General features: G+C 35.0%; 1 protein-coding gene across 3 annotated transcripts in view; it reads left to right on the top strand.

Moving 5' to 3' along the window:
• The first annotated feature begins 266 nt into the window (after nucleotides 1-266).
• dila (centrosomal protein dilatory) overlaps nucleotides 267-18,144 on the top strand; it is a 43,368-nt gene continuing 25,490 nt past the window's right edge. Inside the window, exons 1-5 of one of the 3 annotated variants that reach the window (XM_081751086.1) lie at nucleotides 267-411; nucleotides 5,600-5,745; nucleotides 6,487-6,603; nucleotides 10,667-11,833; nucleotides 15,602-15,740. In XM_081751086.1, coding sequence (XP_081607212.1) covers nucleotides 5,638-5,745; nucleotides 6,487-6,603; nucleotides 10,667-11,833; nucleotides 15,602-15,740 — 1,531 coding nt within the window. In that variant the 5' untranslated portion in view covers nucleotides 267-411; nucleotides 5,600-5,637. Of the gene's footprint in view, nucleotides 412-625; nucleotides 784-5,599; nucleotides 5,746-6,486; nucleotides 6,604-10,666; nucleotides 11,834-15,601; nucleotides 15,741-18,144 lie in introns of those variants that run through there. The other 2 variants (XM_081751088.1, XM_081751087.1) reach the window with 2 other exon arrangements.

Genomic DNA, 18,144 nt, shown 5'->3' with positions numbered 1-18,144 from the left:
GTGAACAACTATGACTTGTAATAGTGTCAAAGTGATCAACAGTGCAGTGCTTTTGTTATTCATAGCAGCTTGTAATATATAGTATCTTCGACATAGTTAGTGTTCCGCACGAAGTGATTATTTCGATTGTGGTTACTTATTGTGTTCCCGAATTCATGCTTGACCATTCATCTCTAGAAGTATAGATCCCCATTTTACCGTCTGTATTGCTCAGCAGACGAGTTCCTGAAGCATGAAAACAGAGAGAGAGAGAGAGAAAGATATGTATTGGCAACGTTGTTCGTAGTTTATAAACAAACATGAAGACGATGATGGATAGAGCGGCATTCTTAATGGTCAACAAGAATAGTTACAGTTTTTATTTATTAACAATATAATCTTAAATATTTAATTGGATATTCATACATCTGTGTAAGCGTTCATGAATAGTAAAAATTTTTTCTCTATGTACGCCTGATATAATAGAAATGATTATGTAAAATGCGAGAGCTTTGGTTCACTCGAGCAGGTGGTTCTAGCAAATAATTTTATTGGTAAAATACGATGTGAAACATTTTTGTAAAGGAATGAGAGTGTGGATATAAGTAGTTACTGTCAGTGCACAGAATACTGGAATGAATTTTGAGTGATAGTGAAAGTATTGTATGTGTTAGTCCCATAACATGCCGCGATCTGCGATGTAATCGCAGAAAATTTGCCGCGCCTGTGCATAACCATCTAATAATACACCAACTCACAGACCCACTGCACTAATAAGCAAGGCGCCTGTTTTCAAGTACAAAGGTAATACGACACAATTAACACTAGGGAAAATTAATCAACTTAAATCTCGCACTTCCTAGAATTGCTATCACTACTAGCCCTAATATACCCTTACATATAATTCATCCTTTATTGTCTCTAATAGCTCCTCCAAAGCCCCTACCTGTCAAATAAACTCTTAAACGTACAGAATACCATACAGTTAGCATAAATATAGTTTGAACTGTTTTTTACGTCGCGTAAAGCTTACTTTAACAATCACAAGTGTCTTCTGCAGAAAATTTTTGACTTACAAAAGCTCATCGCAGAAAGACAAAGAAAGTTTCTGCCATGGAGGTGTTAGTGTGATCTACTATCGTTTACGCGTATACCCCATCGCTGACGCGCCTGCCTTGCTACTGCTCGGGCCCGCTTTCTGTGCTCCTACTCTGTCTCGGTTAGATAGTATTCATGCTTTTTAGTGGCCACCTAGTACAAGTTGGTTCATGTTTTGTGCACTAGTTTTTATGCCATACCTTCACAGTCTATTTATGCTGAGTTCTCCTGAAGTCAACCTGTAAGTGGTAATGGAGCTCCTCATTTAGTGGCTTCTCTTGTAAAACAAATACAGAGCTCTAACCTAACCTGAAAATGTAAGAAATGTGTCAACATTTGGTAGAACCCTCTGCTCGAGTATCGACACATTTCTCTTAAAAATCTGTGGACTTACTTTACTAAGATGATCGTACATATATAATATTTTGTCTAACGGGCCTTTTGTGCCATTGAATAGGTTAAGTTAGTTTTGGAAGAAACATTGTTGAGGTTAGTATATAATTTACAATGTCTTGCATACACTCTATTAGTAATTAGGGATTGTAATTCCCGATAACCCCCGCGCCAAAGCAGTGTACTACAGTAAGTGAACGAAACCAAACCTAATATAGGGGAAGGTTCTAGATTACTGGTCCCCCATGTAGATTAATAGCTAGGTTGGTTTCTTTCTGAGCTTAAGTTTATAAATTTAATTTACACAGTATTGCCGAGCGAGCGTTAGCAAGTGAAGGCGGGTTAGAGCCCCGCAGGGTACGTTGTTTTCTGTCTTTATTACTGCTCAATGGGAAGGGGGACCAGTAATCTAGAACCTTGCCCTAATATAGACTAAAGTAACATGTTCATGTCATTGTTGTTAAGTTAAAAAGATTGCTCTGGTTAACGGAATAAATTATAATTAAGCAGTAGGGTTTTAGTAGTTGTGATAATTGATGTCGTCTTCGGAAGTCAACGCGAAGAACTAAAAAGTTTAATTGTGGAATATGTTTTTATTTTATTTTATTTTTTTAAAAGTAGGTAGGTGAAGTTATTAATTTACAGAAGAAGAGTGATGTTTAAGGAACTTAATCTTCGTAAGGTAGCAACACACCGTAAAGATTAGGCTTATGTGTATCGTTTAGAGATTTGTACATATGCAGCAACTGCTAATGCTGTTTTTATTTTATTTTATTTTTTTAAAAGTAGGTAGGTGAAGTTATTAATTTACAGAAGAGTGATGTTTAAGGAACTTAATCTTCGTAAGGTAGCAACACACCGTAAAGATTAGGCTTATATGTATCGTTTAGAGATTTGTACATATGCAGCAACTGCTAATAGCACCTGTACTTGCGCCTTAATTGTTCTAAGTCTCATTGCTATTTCCCTACCTTCGGTTATCCGAAACGTATCTCCTCATGCAAGCATATCTAGTAAACATTATGTACAGTTCACACTGGAATTATTGTTTTTATGCCATATTAGTTGGCAAGTGTATTGTAAATGTGTTGACACCTGGGAGTAAGTGCCAAGAGAATAAAAACGTAGATGGATTAGGAAGAGATGTAATTTTAAAGTGTATCAATGTATCCCTATACTCGTAATCTGTACGAATTAAAATTATCATTTGGATTCTGCAAATAATCATTTATTTCATTCATAAGCTAGTAATTTTATTATTGGTGCCCGTGATGCCGTTATTTGTGTTGAAAATCAACGTAATAATTTGAAAAAGAAAATTTAAAGTGTGAAAGGGCTGAGGAGCAATACAGATTGAAACAACTGAGCTTAAATATTCTCTTTAAATCATAATAAACAGATTAGAGAATTTTGAAATGTTCACCAAGATATCGGTAAAATAGGAATTTATTTTTAAGATAACGAAAAGAGAGACAAAGATGCGTGATATATATATATATATATATATTGCAGCGATAGACCATCTTGGTAAAAGAGTAAACAGTAAATTCGTTACGTCGAATTATTCAAATTATTCAGAAGATTATTCATATTTTTTAATATACAGAATGAAAAATAATTCACCGACAAACTGGAGGAGTTGATACTACACATTAATTAAGCAAAAATAATTCTAATAAACATGGGTCAAAAGTAGTACGATTTTCACGTAAGTGATATTCAAAAAACTGGCGAAGGCGCTGATATAATGCCGAATATTTCATAAACACTGTAAGATATCACTGTGGAATCAAAAGATTACACAGAGTGTTGAGAGTGACAAATGCAGTGATGCACAGATAGAGGCAGAGCAGTCGCCACGCAATGGGGATCTCCACAGATTGAGAGTATTTGTGTAAATTTTCCGTCTGACTGTAGGAATCACCGTATCCCAGCAACCGTGCTGCTCTCATCTGCATGTGACGGAACGATTTTCTGTTTAATCTTTCGGTATTATATTGTGAAAACGGTGCCGCTTTCGACCTATGTTCATTAGTTGTTTTTTTTTTTTCTTTTTTTCTTTCGTAATTTCACGTATTACTATCACCTGCACTAATTTGCCGGTAGACGAAATTACATCGGTACTGTCAATACAATTTGAGGCATATAGCGCTGCCCTTCACATTTGAAAGTAAGTGGCTGGTATGGAGAGAACTGGGCAGCTTAGTTGTTAATTCACCGGCCTGGTAAATATGTGAACAAGATTCAGTCCTTGGCCCAGTTGCACATTTTTTTTATTCTTTGGAATTAAATTTTCGTTCGGGCGAACTTCCAAAATTTCACTCAATACGTAAATTCTTCAGGAACCAGTTCTTTTTAAGTTCAAGAATATGAAATATAAGAAGGTGCTGGTTAAGAATCTAGTGATAGAAATTTGATAGGTAAATGTAGATTCAACGTAAGCAATTTCAATAGGTGCATCATTAAATAGGAAGAAGAATTACGAGGAACAAAGAAACGAATTTCCATTGGGAAACATATTTGGAATGCATTGTCATGTGGCAATGTTGCGGCCTCAGAATAGGTAGAGTTCAGAGGACTTTTCTCAACTGGATGCTTCCCAGATAGCAGGGTTGGCAAAAACCATGGTTTTTATTGAAAAAACAAAAAAAAAAAAAACGTTTTTTTTTTTTTTTGTTTAAACCAGGTTTATTTGGTTTAAATAATTTGCTCTATATATTCATATCATATATGGACAGAAATAAGTTTGTTTCGCCTTGATGTTACCATGCAACAGCCGGGTTATGCTGGAAGGGGCCACATAAGCTTAAGGCGGAATAAAAACTGCTTCTCGAGTTACATCCGAGAGAAATTGTCCTCCATTTGAACTCGGAACCAGGACTAATTGGCCACAAATGCGATACGTCTGCCGACTCACTCACGAAAGAATCCTGATAAAAAAAAAATACGTTATACTGATCTTTACATGCTTCTTAATATAGCTCTGAAGAGTCATTTCTGAAGGACAAAAAGATAAACAGTTGCACAAGTGAAACCATTATACTGAATTACATATGGACAATTTCAAAGTACTACGGAGTACAGAAGAACTAATTTAATTCAAGTTAGTTAACAACGACTTTTATTGGTCCAAATTAAAGAAATACAACGACTTAATTTGCATATCACAAAGATACGAATTATTTGAGTCCACTTTGGCTCAGACTCATTTATACATAAATAGATATCGAAGATACTTCTCATTTCACTAAATGCCTCTCGTGGGGTCTGTATGACCCTCCCCCCTCCACACACAAAGTACGGCATTTCGATGTATTTTATCAATAGTAAACATTGAAACAAAACAATATTTAGAATGTTTCTTTGATTGCAATTACATAACAATAATAACTACAAAAAAAAAAAAAAAATCACAAAACAAACATTATAAACTTACATAAAAAAAGTTGCTTTTGTAGTATAATCTTTTTGAGTAGTGAATGGGGAATTTAGGTCTGAATATAATACGAATAATATACGGGAGTGAAACGTGATAACCCACAAATGTGTGTTCATCAAGATTTTACAAATACTTACACTTCTACGAACATTTTCGTTTTTTGGTTTAAACCAGTTGTTTTTTTTTTTTTTTTTAAAAAAAGCAGCTGGTTTAAACCAGCCAACCCTGCCAGATAGGCTACTTTTCTGTTCTTAAAATCTTTTCTCCTTTCCCTGTATGACGAGTACATTCTGGAGTGTGTGTGTGTGTGGGGAGGGGGGGGGGGAGAGACAGGGACTCAGTGATAGAGCGCTCACCTCTGGTACAAGAGGTTCCTGGTTTGATCCCAGGATGTGGTAGACAACATCGTGCCCTTGGATTTTTCGTGCGGTTCTTCCGTTTCCGCCTACATTCGCCTTCCAACAATTTTTTCATTTAATCGTCCACTTTCATTAGTCACCCATCTCCTTTTACTTATATGTTATAATCGCAGAACGTTGAATTAGAAATTTCATTTCAGTTTGGATTGTAGTTAATGTTTTTGCTGTGTTTGTTTGCTAAGTGATTTGTTTCCATTTATCTGTAGGAGTTCTATGTTCCAAGTTTATGTATAGTTACTTCGTGTAATATTAATGTATTATGCTCTTTCAGGTGGTAACTCATGTATTCGGTAATGAAGTCATATAGCAATGGGATCTGTTGATAGATGTGGCAGCAGAACAGCGTCCATTAAAAGTACTCCTCGACTTCCTAAGAAAGAAAATGAAAGGCCGGACTTGTTTTTATCTGGTTCCCAGGTATTAAATTTTTTTATGTTTCCCTTTGTCCTGTTGATATACTCTATATGTCAATTGGGTATTTCTCTTATGTACAAACTTAAGTGCTAAAAAGTTAAATGTAATCATTGGAGCAGCCGACATTATGCTGTACTTCTTGTAACTTATCCCTGATTATGTTTTATTTGAGATTTGTTTTTAACATAGGTAATTGAGCGCAAGTATTCTAAATATCGTATATGCGATGTCTTTATTAATATTTTTTACGTCAGAATCTCTTCCGTACCAATATACTGAAATCAAATGGTGCTTATCAATATCTTAAATTCAATTTTTAGTGCCAGTAATTTAAATTTGTTAAATAGTGGAAAGTTATACAAGTAAACACTGCAGCGCTTAAGAATGACGTGATTTGATTTGAGTTTATTTTAACCCCAGAAGAATCAACTTGCTTACTTTCGTTGCCTTGAGAGTTGAAATGTCGGGAAACGTTCTGACATATTTCTGTTTTCTATAGTAAGAAATTTAATCTCAGATTTTCCCCGTCATCTTCAGTTTCTCTTTTAACTGTGCATTTTTACGGTTTTTTATTTTTTTTTTTTTTATCACAAACTTATTCTTTTATGTGACATAAAGTAAACAAGGACTGGCTGCTATATTTGGTCAGTCTTTAATAACAGATATAATAATTGTACATTGTTCTGGTAAGTATGGAATTTCAGTAGAGTATTATGGCAGTCGCGTAATGTTTCTTCTTTCTAGATAAGCCTAGTCTCTCGTCCAAGAACAGGCAGTGGGAAAGCTAGTGTAAGATCAATGTCAGTGTCAACTCCCAGAAAAAGAAGACCAGTATCAGCTATGCCTGTACTGGGTATTCAGGTAAGGTTCAATTGATATGCACGAAAATCATGCATAACAGCCACTAACTTTTTTTTTTTTATGTTACTTATTTTGATGTTTATTTTCCTTGCATTGTTTCAGCAACCAACCCTGTAGCTATCATCTGCCATGCAATAATTGAAGAACGTTGTCATCTAAAAAAACTTCGTCCTTCGTTTGATTTCTCTAAACAAAATCGATTATGAGGATAGCATATATCGTACGTAATCGATGAAGCTCATCCGGTCTTGACCAAAATTTTAATGGAGGTAAACCTTAATGATATTAATATACGTGTGAAATATTATGGTGTGCGGACCTTTGGTTCTCGAGTTGTTGGCCATCAAAATTGAATTCGGACTTTGTGTAAAGATATTATATATATCGCTTGCTATCAATTAAACTCATTCAATGTTGACCAAACTTGACATTGTGATGGATCTCAAGGAGCTTAGTATGAGTATGACGTATTGTAGTGTGCAGACCTTTAGTTCGCGAGTTATTTATTGGCCGTCGGATTTTGATGTGGACTCATTAAAATCAAGAAACTTAATTAAATTGCGATTGGAATAAAGTCACCCGATTATTATCACACTTGGTGTGGTGGTAGAGCTTCACGAATCTAATACACATACGAGCCTAGTATGAAATATGGTAGTGTGCACACCTTTGTTTGGCTCTTGAGTTATAAGGTGTCAAAATTAGATTTGAACTTAGTGAAATTAAGAAATTTCACTAAGACGTGCTTGATGGAACTTATCCGATTTTGACGAAAATTGGCGTGTCTTAGAATTGTTAAGATTAGTAGTAATATTCAAGTTATTTTAATATCAAGAGGTAATTTATTAAAATATTAGTTTTGGGGTGGTTTGATTTGCAGACCGTCTTTATTGACTATTGCGCGGCATCGGAGTTCCCATTGCAGGACACTGCGTTGCAGCTCGACCATGTATATTGCATTCCACTCGTCTTTATAGGCTTTCCACAGACCAGACTCGACGATGGAACAGAAGTTCTTTTGAGCCGTCCGAAAGCACAATAATCCATTAGGCTGGCATCTGGACACTTGATAGGGATGTTAGAGAAGGGAATTGCCGAAATTTCAATTCCTGTTTCATACAGCTATAAAGTCCGCGATGTTTTCACCGTGTGTCTGGATGCCTTGTCTTGGTGCAGTTCAACCTGGTTCACGTCTTGTGTATACGTTGCTGGGACTTCATGCTTGTACATTTCAGACATGGCATAATTTTTGTAATCAGATAAATGCTTTTTTAATATTTCTGAGTGGTTTGCTGCTAAAATCCAAATTTCCTCACAATTAAGTTCAAACTAAATGACAATTTAGGTCAGTATGGAAAGGAGATCGTTCTTTGACTGTGGTGTGACTTCATTAGTTGAGTTAGTATGTAAGTTGAAAGCCCTTTTCCTTAATTTATCCAGTGTTCCTAAAGTATCCATCCATTCAAGCTAGTTCAAATATAATATTTAGTTGATTATTTATAGCTTTTTCTTTTTAAGTTAGTACTTACGTATATATCTTTAGAAAGAAATTCAACTTCAAATTAGACTCAAACTTACGAGTGAACAGATGTGTTGTATATGTAAGAAATAGGCACATGTGAAAAAAAGTAACAGTGTTTACTCTCGGAAGAAGAAATACAAAGTAGTTTTTAAAATGTTACGGATGTTTATGTGCTATATCTGTCTTCAGGGAGCATAGTGGTGAACTTGAACAAAAATTTTAATACATTTATTGTTGAATCTGCCGAACGTCAAATGAAGGAAGTCCAGGCTGTTGTCTTTTTTACTGAATTGTAAATTTGATTTTTGGGTGAATCGAATTAAGCTCCTGAAAAAGAATGCGTATAATAATTCATCTCTTCTGAAATCTATGACAGTGTGCAGCATATGTATACTACTTTGAAATTTCTTTTTCTAAAATATTACTTTCAAAATGACTCTATAGGTAATAACGGAGAAAGTAAACTAAATATGGCTACCTGCTTACACAGCATGTCTTCGAAGATAATAGTCTGTAAACATGTCTCTAAAATGTAAGTTCTAAATTTCGAAATCATAAAAATCCAGTCTAGTAATTTTAAATTTAATAGGTATTTCAATTTTAGGTTAAAGACAGAGGGTACATTTGAAGCAAGTTGTCGATGGGTGATGTTTGAAACCTGAAGTGAAGTGAAATATTTTAAATTGTTAAATAGAGTGCATGTGTAGATAGTTGTGTCTTATGTTATTCTATTTATATATCTATACGGTAATGATAAAACATGATATATCACTTTTTGGATATTTTCTGACGTTTTTGCTCTGGCAGTTGATCACACTGAGATCTATATGCTCGAAAAAATGGACAATAGCGTAAGTAAAATGTCCCTGTTTAGCAATATATATATATATATATATATATATATATATATATATATATATAATATACAATTCAGTAAAAAAGACAACAGCCTGGACTTCCGTCATTTGTCGTTCGGCAGATTCAATAAATGTATTAAAATTTTTCAAGTTCACTACTATGCTCCCTAAAGACAGATATAGCACATAAACATCTGTAACATTTCAAAAACTACTCTGTATTTCTTCTTCCGAGAGTAAAGACTGTTACTTTTTTCACATGTGCCTATTTCTTACATATACAACACATGTGTTCACACATATACAACACTTAAATTATGGCTATCCAAAAATGGTATCCATAAAACGAAATATTACCATAGTTAAAAAGAGAATTATTATAAATATATCAGTATTGTCACATTAAAATAATGACTAAATAGATTGCTAAATTGATTTCTAGTATTAGAATTTCATTATTATGTCATACACATTAATTTGTAAAACCGAATTTAAATTTATAATTTCTCAGTTCGGTAGCATAGTGTGTCTAAAATGAAAACTAGAATCCCATTTAATTATACAGTTTATTACAGCTTATTTGTACACTAGGTTTCGTGCCGATGACCTTTCATTTAGACATGTCCGATGGCAGAGTTTGACTGAAAACCTCTCCGAAGTGGAGAAGGGATATCATGGTAAATAAAAGTACTTACAGAATAAACGCTCTAAGCTTCATAGCGCTTCTGCGGTAAATTACTTAATTTTGAAATTCCACAGATTGGTGACTACCAAATTGAAAAACGGTTGATTAAAACGTGTCGAATGTTGGGTGAGAAACTTATCATGTATGCTTCTCTCCCCGTGTTCTTTATACTGTTTAATTTTCTGACTTATCACACTGAAAATATGAAATATTGGTCGCTATTTATTTTTTTTAATCCATGTATTATTTTTCACATTACAACGTCACCAGATGTTTATATATATATATATATATATATATATATATATATATTTTGCTGAAAGTAACGGATTGCAGAAGAATACATAGAGGTCAGTTAGATGTTACGTGATTGTTTTCGATTCGTTGTTATGGGAAAGTTTGCTTTCTATTTCACGTTATCTTGACCAGGTTACTATCACTTTTCTTAACTATTTTTCTCACCTTCGTTTGTACGCAAATACGTGCACTGAAAATATGATTTTAACTGTCCATTGTATTCCATTTCAATTTTATATATACATATAAAAACCTTATGCATTAGTATATGATAATACAGAAACCGTCTACTACATTTTGCTTAATTCGACATCATTGCGGTATTTTTGAGGCACTATAGAGACCGTTGCAGTAATTTGCTCAAGAATTCTTGTTTCAGTAAAGACGTCCTTACAAGGCTATTTCCGGTACTTCTTCATTAAACTGCTACAGCCTTACGTTAGCTTTGTAAACTCTTAATTTGTTGCATGATGCAAAGACAGATTTAATCAACAATCAATGGTTAAGCAATTTTATATATTTTTTTAAAGATTATTTTGTTACATTTGGGCATCTCACATCTTGTTCAGCGTCTGCTAACTTTTCTACTGAAATTAAATAAATATATAAACGTAAGTATAATACAAGTAATATATTTGATTTTAATTTTGTGAAACGGACAGCCTTTCAACATTTTTAATAATGATTCTTTGTTTTCCTCAGCCAGATAATCAGAAGCCCAGTAAAAGTAACCAGAATTGGAGAAGACCTCAGTCAGCAGATTGCCCTGGCATTTCGGGTATTGAGGATGTTAGTACCTTAGGTAGTTCCCTGTACACTCCCGACTCCACACGGAAGGCAAACGAAGAACCTGGATCAGATTTATTTTTATCAATCAGTGACTTGCAGACTGATTCAGATTTAGTGACGGAGAATGCGTGGAAGAAAAAAAGCAAAATTGCAGCAAAATTTCCGCTTCTATCATTAGAAGATAAACTATGTACTACTAGAGAAACTGATCCTTGCTCTAATGCTTATTCTTGTGATAGATATAAAGAGAATGGTGGGTTTGGATCCACATATGATGTTAATCCTCTTATTATAGCCAAGGAATATAAGGATGAGCAGGGTGTTAACATATGTGAACTTAACGAAAGAGACGCTCAAAGTGATTGTTCTGATCGTTGTGTTTCGGAGAAAAGTTTAGGGGAGAGGATTAGGCAGATGGCGAGAAGAAATGCTTGTGATTCAACTGTATCTTCAAAACCTCCTCGTCCGCCTTCGAAAAAAGGTTCACCGAAGAGCAATACTCAAGAGACAGCAGCGCTAAAAATTCAACGATGGTTCAGGGGTGCAAAAGAGTCAACTTATAGAAGCAAAGATGAAAATCCAAACGAGCGTGATCGGGAAATACAAGATGATTTTATAGTTAATTATGACTCTAGAAGACGCGAAGATTGTACAAATTATGGGAAAAATGTGGGAAAAGGTAGGACATCTCCATTACGTCGCCTTACTGAACATATGAAGGAACAGTCAGAAGATATTAATTATAACAGTGTTAATGATGAATATGAAGATTATGAAGCCGAAAAGGGAACGTCATCTGGTGATCAGTCGTCCTCTCCTCGCGACCAGACATATCATTCAAGTGATTTGAAAAAATGTGATGTGTGTGCTGATATAGATAAGTGGCTGACACTGAAATTAGATAACGATTTAAATCCGAAAGATGCAATAAAAGGAAGTCTTAATGATGGAATAATAGATAGGAACGGTGCTCAACTCCCAAATTCGGAATCTGTTGATGTTATTATAGAAGCACTTGAAGAGGAGAATATTGTAACTCACCAGCTCCCGAAAGAAGAAAATTATATAGATTTCTGCCAGGTATGTAACGATGCATTTACATTATTAATATCCAGTCTCTTTCCAGGAAATAAGTGAGTGTACTGTTAGAGGAAACTGGATGCACTCTTGTGTAGTATTGTTTATCTTTCAAACTTTCTTTTTTTTTTTTTTTTCCTGTTTTTGATAGTTGTATCCTATAATTTCTCCAATTATAAACAATTTATATATTAAATCATTTCTGCAGGTATAATTTAATGTGTGGGACAATAAATAGACAAGTAAGCTGATTTTTACTTAAAAATTATCATCTATATGGTTTTACTAAGGAAAACGTTAGAAAATCATGAATATGTGTGGGGGGCGCAGTGGCTGAGTGGTAGGGCGTTTACCTCCGGTGCTTAGGGTCCCTGGTTCGATTCCAGCTCGCGCTGTGTGGACTTTGTGGTGGACAAATACCGTGCTCGTGGTTTTTCTAGCTGTTCTCCCGTTTCCTCCCACTTCTTCATTCCACCATTTCATTCATTTCCCACCATTACCGCCTCCTTTAGCCTAACCGGCATAAGCGTGGGACGTAAAACTCGAAAGATTTCATTTTTCGTGAATAGGAAAGAGCATGCTTTTACATGTGCAGTTCTGCTAAACACTTTTTTCCAATATTTACGATTTTTTCCAGAAAGTATTCAGCCATTGTTAATATAACAAGACCAGTTAGTGTTTTCTTGATGTAACTTGACACGCAAAGCGAGGAATCATTCATGCATCTCATGGCTATGTGGTTAGCGTACGCGCCAAAGGCGCGAGAGACCCAGTTTCGATTTTCAGTACGAGCTTATGAGTTCACATTGCACGTTAAACTGTAGATATACATCTCTATAGCTTCGGTGCTGAAAAGAAAGCTAAACTTCAAATCAACCAACTAACTAACTAACATAAGTGAAATAGGCATAAATTTGTTGGAGTAGTCCATTAGTGCAAGATAAACGTGAGTGTGCAATGTAAAATTGCCTCATAATATTCCAAGAAGTAGAGCCGCGAACTTGCATCATGTTCTGGGTCAAACAGTAATTTTTCGTGGGAGTCTATTTAGATAAGAAACTTTTCCGAGGCAATGTGATGAGTACAGCACAAGCGTAAGTGTAGTACAGGTCGGGATCGCTGTTAATCGGGAATCACAGCAAGATATTGACTGCTGTTTTAATTGCGAAGTGTTCTTCATTAAGAGTCCGCTACTTCAGGCCTACCTACCTCGATATACTTCATCACTACACTTGTTAGCAACTCATGATCGACAGCTCGATCATCACAGTGGGTCTGTTTGTTCATCTCACGTGGAGTGGTTCTGGCAAAATTGCAATAATCCAGCTTGCTTATCTCCTCCTCAACCTATATTTGTCACTCTTCTTTAGGTTTATCCTAAATCTAAAATTGTCTTTTGAAAGGAAGATATTTTAGACTGTGGATCCGATTTGGGAGAACATGGCGCAACAGCTGTTGGCGATTCCAGTGATGGATTTTTCAGAATGTGTTGGAAGACGAAAGTGGTGTTTACTGTGATTACTGTGAAAGGACTAGGTCATCATTGTATTATTTTCTTTCATGTTGCGTAGGTGGATGCTCTCCAGATAGATTTCCTGCTTATTATCCCGAACATATAGCTAATATTTTAGTAGTGCATAAAGCAAATTACAGATTTTTCCGCTAGTGAAAGATACCTCTTAAAAATAAGAATTTTCACTAGTTTTTTGTATTAAGTTATAATGTAAATGTTTATGTGCCTTAAAGTAGTATACAAGAACTGGTAAGTTAATAAGAACTGTTGCGTATATGTATTTTTAATATTTATATGAGAGGATTTTATAATTTATTATTACCTTGTTATTTTAACTAATTGCTTAATTAGTCAGAGAGCGTATTTGACGTACACTATTAAATCTATAAAATGGATGCTTACCAAAAAGAACAATGATTTATTGAAGTCCAATACGGTTTTGATGAGCACTATCAAGTTTCTCAGTTGCCGGAACTTGTTGCTAAATGCTTCCCACATCCTAGATCCATATGTCAATATCTTCATTTGAATTTCAGATCAGGGACACTAACGTGCTGAATGAATAAACAAATTAACAAATTGATTTATTCAGAACAAGTTGAGTATCTTGTTCGTTTTCTTCAGTTACATTTACTGAAATTAACTCACTTGAGATAAGAATATAATGACGGTAAGTCTGCCTTAAAATATTATACAAAAATTACTTGCAAAAAATAGTAAAATTTATAATGTATTTCCACTATTAAACGTAACTCGTGAAAATGCGCATTATGGATCAGCGTTGCCAGATCCAACTGTAGACACTCGGAGGTCGGTAAGTTACTAGAATTGATATTGATAGTGGACACGAATTTAGAAAATGGGCAGTATTGGTCACAAATGTTTTGCCAAATGAGGAAAATGATAATTTTTACTGAAACTGGATTGAATCTCAATTAATCACGCTTGTTTCGGCAAGCATATATTTTATTAAATTAATGATTTAATTCTTTTTAAATTGTGGAATTTTAGTAGTCAGCATGTTTGACTTTAATGCTGGTATGTTCGCTTTTGGCACTAACAGCATTCAAGGAGAAGATTATAAAATATATGCATATGAAAGATTTATATACGAATATTAAGTTCCCTGGATCAAAGCTTATAGACACAATAAGAAATTGTAATTCTTATTGTACCTGCGAAGCACATTGAGTAAGTTTTCCTAGGGTGGTAAATACGAAGAAAACAGGATCTTGAAAGATTTATTACTACAGATACAACATAGGGACACTATTTTTCAACATATTTAGCAATGGAATTTAGACACTTTTTGTTACTGTTGGAATCAACTTTTATATTCCGATCTTGTAACAGACAACTCCCTGGGAGTGGAACCACTGTATTACAACCATCTGCAATTGTTCACCAGTAGCAACGTGCGTACCGGACAGGAATATCTTAAGCTTAGTGTAAAGGGACAAGTTTTGCCGATAGATGTCACTACAGTCTTCCTATCTTTCCCATGAATTTTTTGCCTTTTACGACAATTTACAATGTCTTTTATAAATTTCAACCTAGAGACTTCAAATTTTTAGAGAAGGAACTTCATAACCTATTAAAGGGAACAATCCGTGCAGATTTTTTTTTTTTAGAATTTTCTTCATTGTAGAAACAGCTTCATTGTTAAAGATTTGGATATCTATTGCAACAATCAAGCCATTTCAACACTGAAGAAAATTCTAAATAAAAAATCAGCACGGATTATTGCCTTCGATAGATTATGAAGTTTCTTTTCTAAAAATTTGAAGTCTGTAGGTTGAAATTTGTAAGAGAAATCATGAATTTTCGTGAAAGATAAAAAATACATGGGAGAGATACGAAGACTGTAGTGCCGTCTATCGGCAAAACTTGTCCCTTTAAACTAACCTTAAAGAGTTACAGCCCTAGGAAAATTTACTTTGTGGGCGCACCCTGTATACCTTTTTATTCGCTGCATCATGACATAGACGATGGATGCGAGACGGAATATTATATGTGTGCTTTTATCCTTTGTAGACTGTATTTCGATTTATTGAAGAGAAGAAAAGGGAGTCTTGTTCTAACGAAAAAGCTAGACATTAATCTTTAATTTTGAAGAAGATATTAATCTAACATTTCATCGAGAGACAATAGAAATTGTAGGTTCAAACCGAGATAGCATGCTTTCTGCTGTAATATCTAAATTATTGAAATGATTTGAATATTTTCTTATTTTTCTTTCTTTCTTCTGTGCCTTAAAGGAACTGCCGGAAAAGGAGAAGCCAACAAGGCTGGTAGAATCGTTTACCAGTCCACGAAACAATGCATCAAACTATCCGTCCACGTATGAAGAAATTGTAAATACTTTACGGCTGTTAGAAGAGGAGGAATCAAATTCCTGTAAGATCATTATTATTATTATGTCTGTTATCTCTTTTTTCGTACTGTATAGAGAAACAAAATTCCAGAGCGAAGGTGGGCAAGTAAAACGTGCAGTACTAACTTGTTACACAAGCTGCCATTAGGAGAGAAGACTGGGTGTGTAAATATAAACAAATAACAAGTATGATCAACTTACCTCGGTTTATTCAAATTAAGAACCTCCTTTGTCCACACACAGCTTCACACAATCCATCAAGTCATGGAATGACTCTTGGAAATCCTAGAATTTAATGCTATCCGAGGTCCTCATTATTACTTTCTGGTTGGCGAAAACATTGAAGAAAGAAAAAAATCCAGTTTTTTTTTTTTTTTTTTAATATATAATTTTTGGGCGAAAAAGTAATCACACGGGGACAGATCTAGCGAATATGAAGAGTCAGGTAACAGGCATTTTTATGGACCAAAAACTCTAACAATTTTTCCAGTTTCTGCTCCCATGTTAAGGTGTAGTAGGGTGCGAAGCGTGCGCAGGCAGCTTCCGTTTCTTCCATTGTTATTTGCCGAAGAATCTCCTTATTCACCCCACGAGGTCTGATATTACCTTAAGATTTATATATCAGTCATTCAAAGTGATGACCCGAACTTCATATCAGATGATTCCGTTGGAGTTTTCCCTAAACGAGCATAAAACTTGACATTGACGCTTCGTTCTATTGTTGAAGCGATGACAAGTTATCACAGCACACCAGTCTGTGCTTAGCCACGTCACTTGCCACATTTAGGAGCGGTCGAAGTGGAAATTTACACAAGTTCCCAAGGTCACGCGCAAGTTTCACCACTACATAAAACTTCCATGTCTAAACTAATTTTTGCAGTAAAAAGATCCGTCTTGTTTCCTAATTGCCGCACAGTGTATGTGAAACATACTAATGGTAAGAAACAAAATAAATTTGACTGTTGTTTATGATCGGCCAATACCCTAGCAACACTGATTGCAGATTCCCTTAAGATCATTATTTAATCAGAATGCCTGAGGCCAGTACTTGGGTATTAACTGCTGAGAAAGACTGATGGCAATGGTAGTGCGTGGCTCTTCTAAAGTCTTGAAAACAATTACGAAGCTAGCTGAAAATAAGAGGTAGCTTCTTTGATCAAGAAAACCAGAAATAGCGGGGATGAAACTTCTGATATGCCGACCACACATCCAATTTGAAATATTTTGTTGGTTGGCTTAAGTTCTTCAGGGACTTTAGATCGTTCTTAGGCAATGAGGCATTTATGTTCAAAGAATGTGCGTATAACGGAAATTTTATTATAAGATTCTTAGTCCAAAAATAACTTACAAACAACTAAAAGAAACAAGTAAAAAGAAATTTTCATTTTTTTTTTTTCACCACGAATTATTTACTTCCTACACGAGTAAATGATGAAGTAATTAGCTCTATTATAGATGAAAAATATTGAAATGAAACCTTAGCTTCACACGATTTGAAAACTAAGTCCACTATATATACTGGGTTGCTTACCAGAAAATAGGATGGCCCCCGCCTGTATGCATAGCTACATCTTAACTTCTGTAAGTTTTCTTTTTAACCTATTTGATGAAGCGTTTAGCGAAAGCTTCTGTACTATATTTTCTTAGTGTTTTCACTACTTTTCCGGTAATTCATTTATATAATCCATGTATATCTATATATGTGTTTATATGAATTAATTACATGAAGCGAATTAAGAATTAAACATCTATTGAAAGTTGAGGTGTACAATCGTGTTGTTAAAACAGTGGCAAATGTGAGGCTCGAGAAGCGACGTCGAATACCAATTGAAACTGAAGAAATTTCCGAGTTAGTATATGAAACTGTTGCAATTGTATGGTGATAATACGATGTCTGTGTAGTTGGGTTTGAAAGGCACAAACGCTTCGCTGCGGGACGCGAAGACGAAGACAACGAAATACTGACTTCTGCTGTCTTATTATTCTGAAACTACAATATAGAAATGACTTGAAATGAGTCAAATTAAAGTAGGCTGTTGATTAATGAAAGTGAATGATTGTGAAATTTATTTTTTTCTGCTCCCACTGAAAATCGAACTCAGGACCACGTGTACCAAAGGCACACGTACTATCCACTAGACTAGCAGGGAGGGCTGTATACATGTTTTATTTCATGTGCTTGGATTGTCTTGAGAGAGAAATAGTTCAGGAGAAATATAATAAACAGAAACACCTTTTTTTTCTATTTGAGATTAGTGTCCTTTTCAGTAGCAAGAGTATATGAGACGTAGACCTACAGTTTAACGTGGGATCTGAACCAACCACTTGAACTTCCGTCGGGAATCGAACCCAGGTCTCCCGCGCCAAAGGTGCGTACGCTATCTACATACAGGGTTCCCACATTCTGGAAAATTAGGGAATGTCAGG

Source organism: Thermobia domestica, chromosome 3 (genome assembly GCF_964235325.1).
Source record: "Thermobia domestica chromosome 3, izTheDome1.hap1.1, whole genome shotgun sequence".
Taxonomy (NCBI): Eukaryota; Metazoa; Arthropoda; class Insecta; order Zygentoma; family Lepismatidae; genus Thermobia; species Thermobia domestica.
The sequence above is the reverse complement of the archived record's forward strand: the minus strand, read 5'-3'. Positions and strand labels throughout refer to the sequence as shown.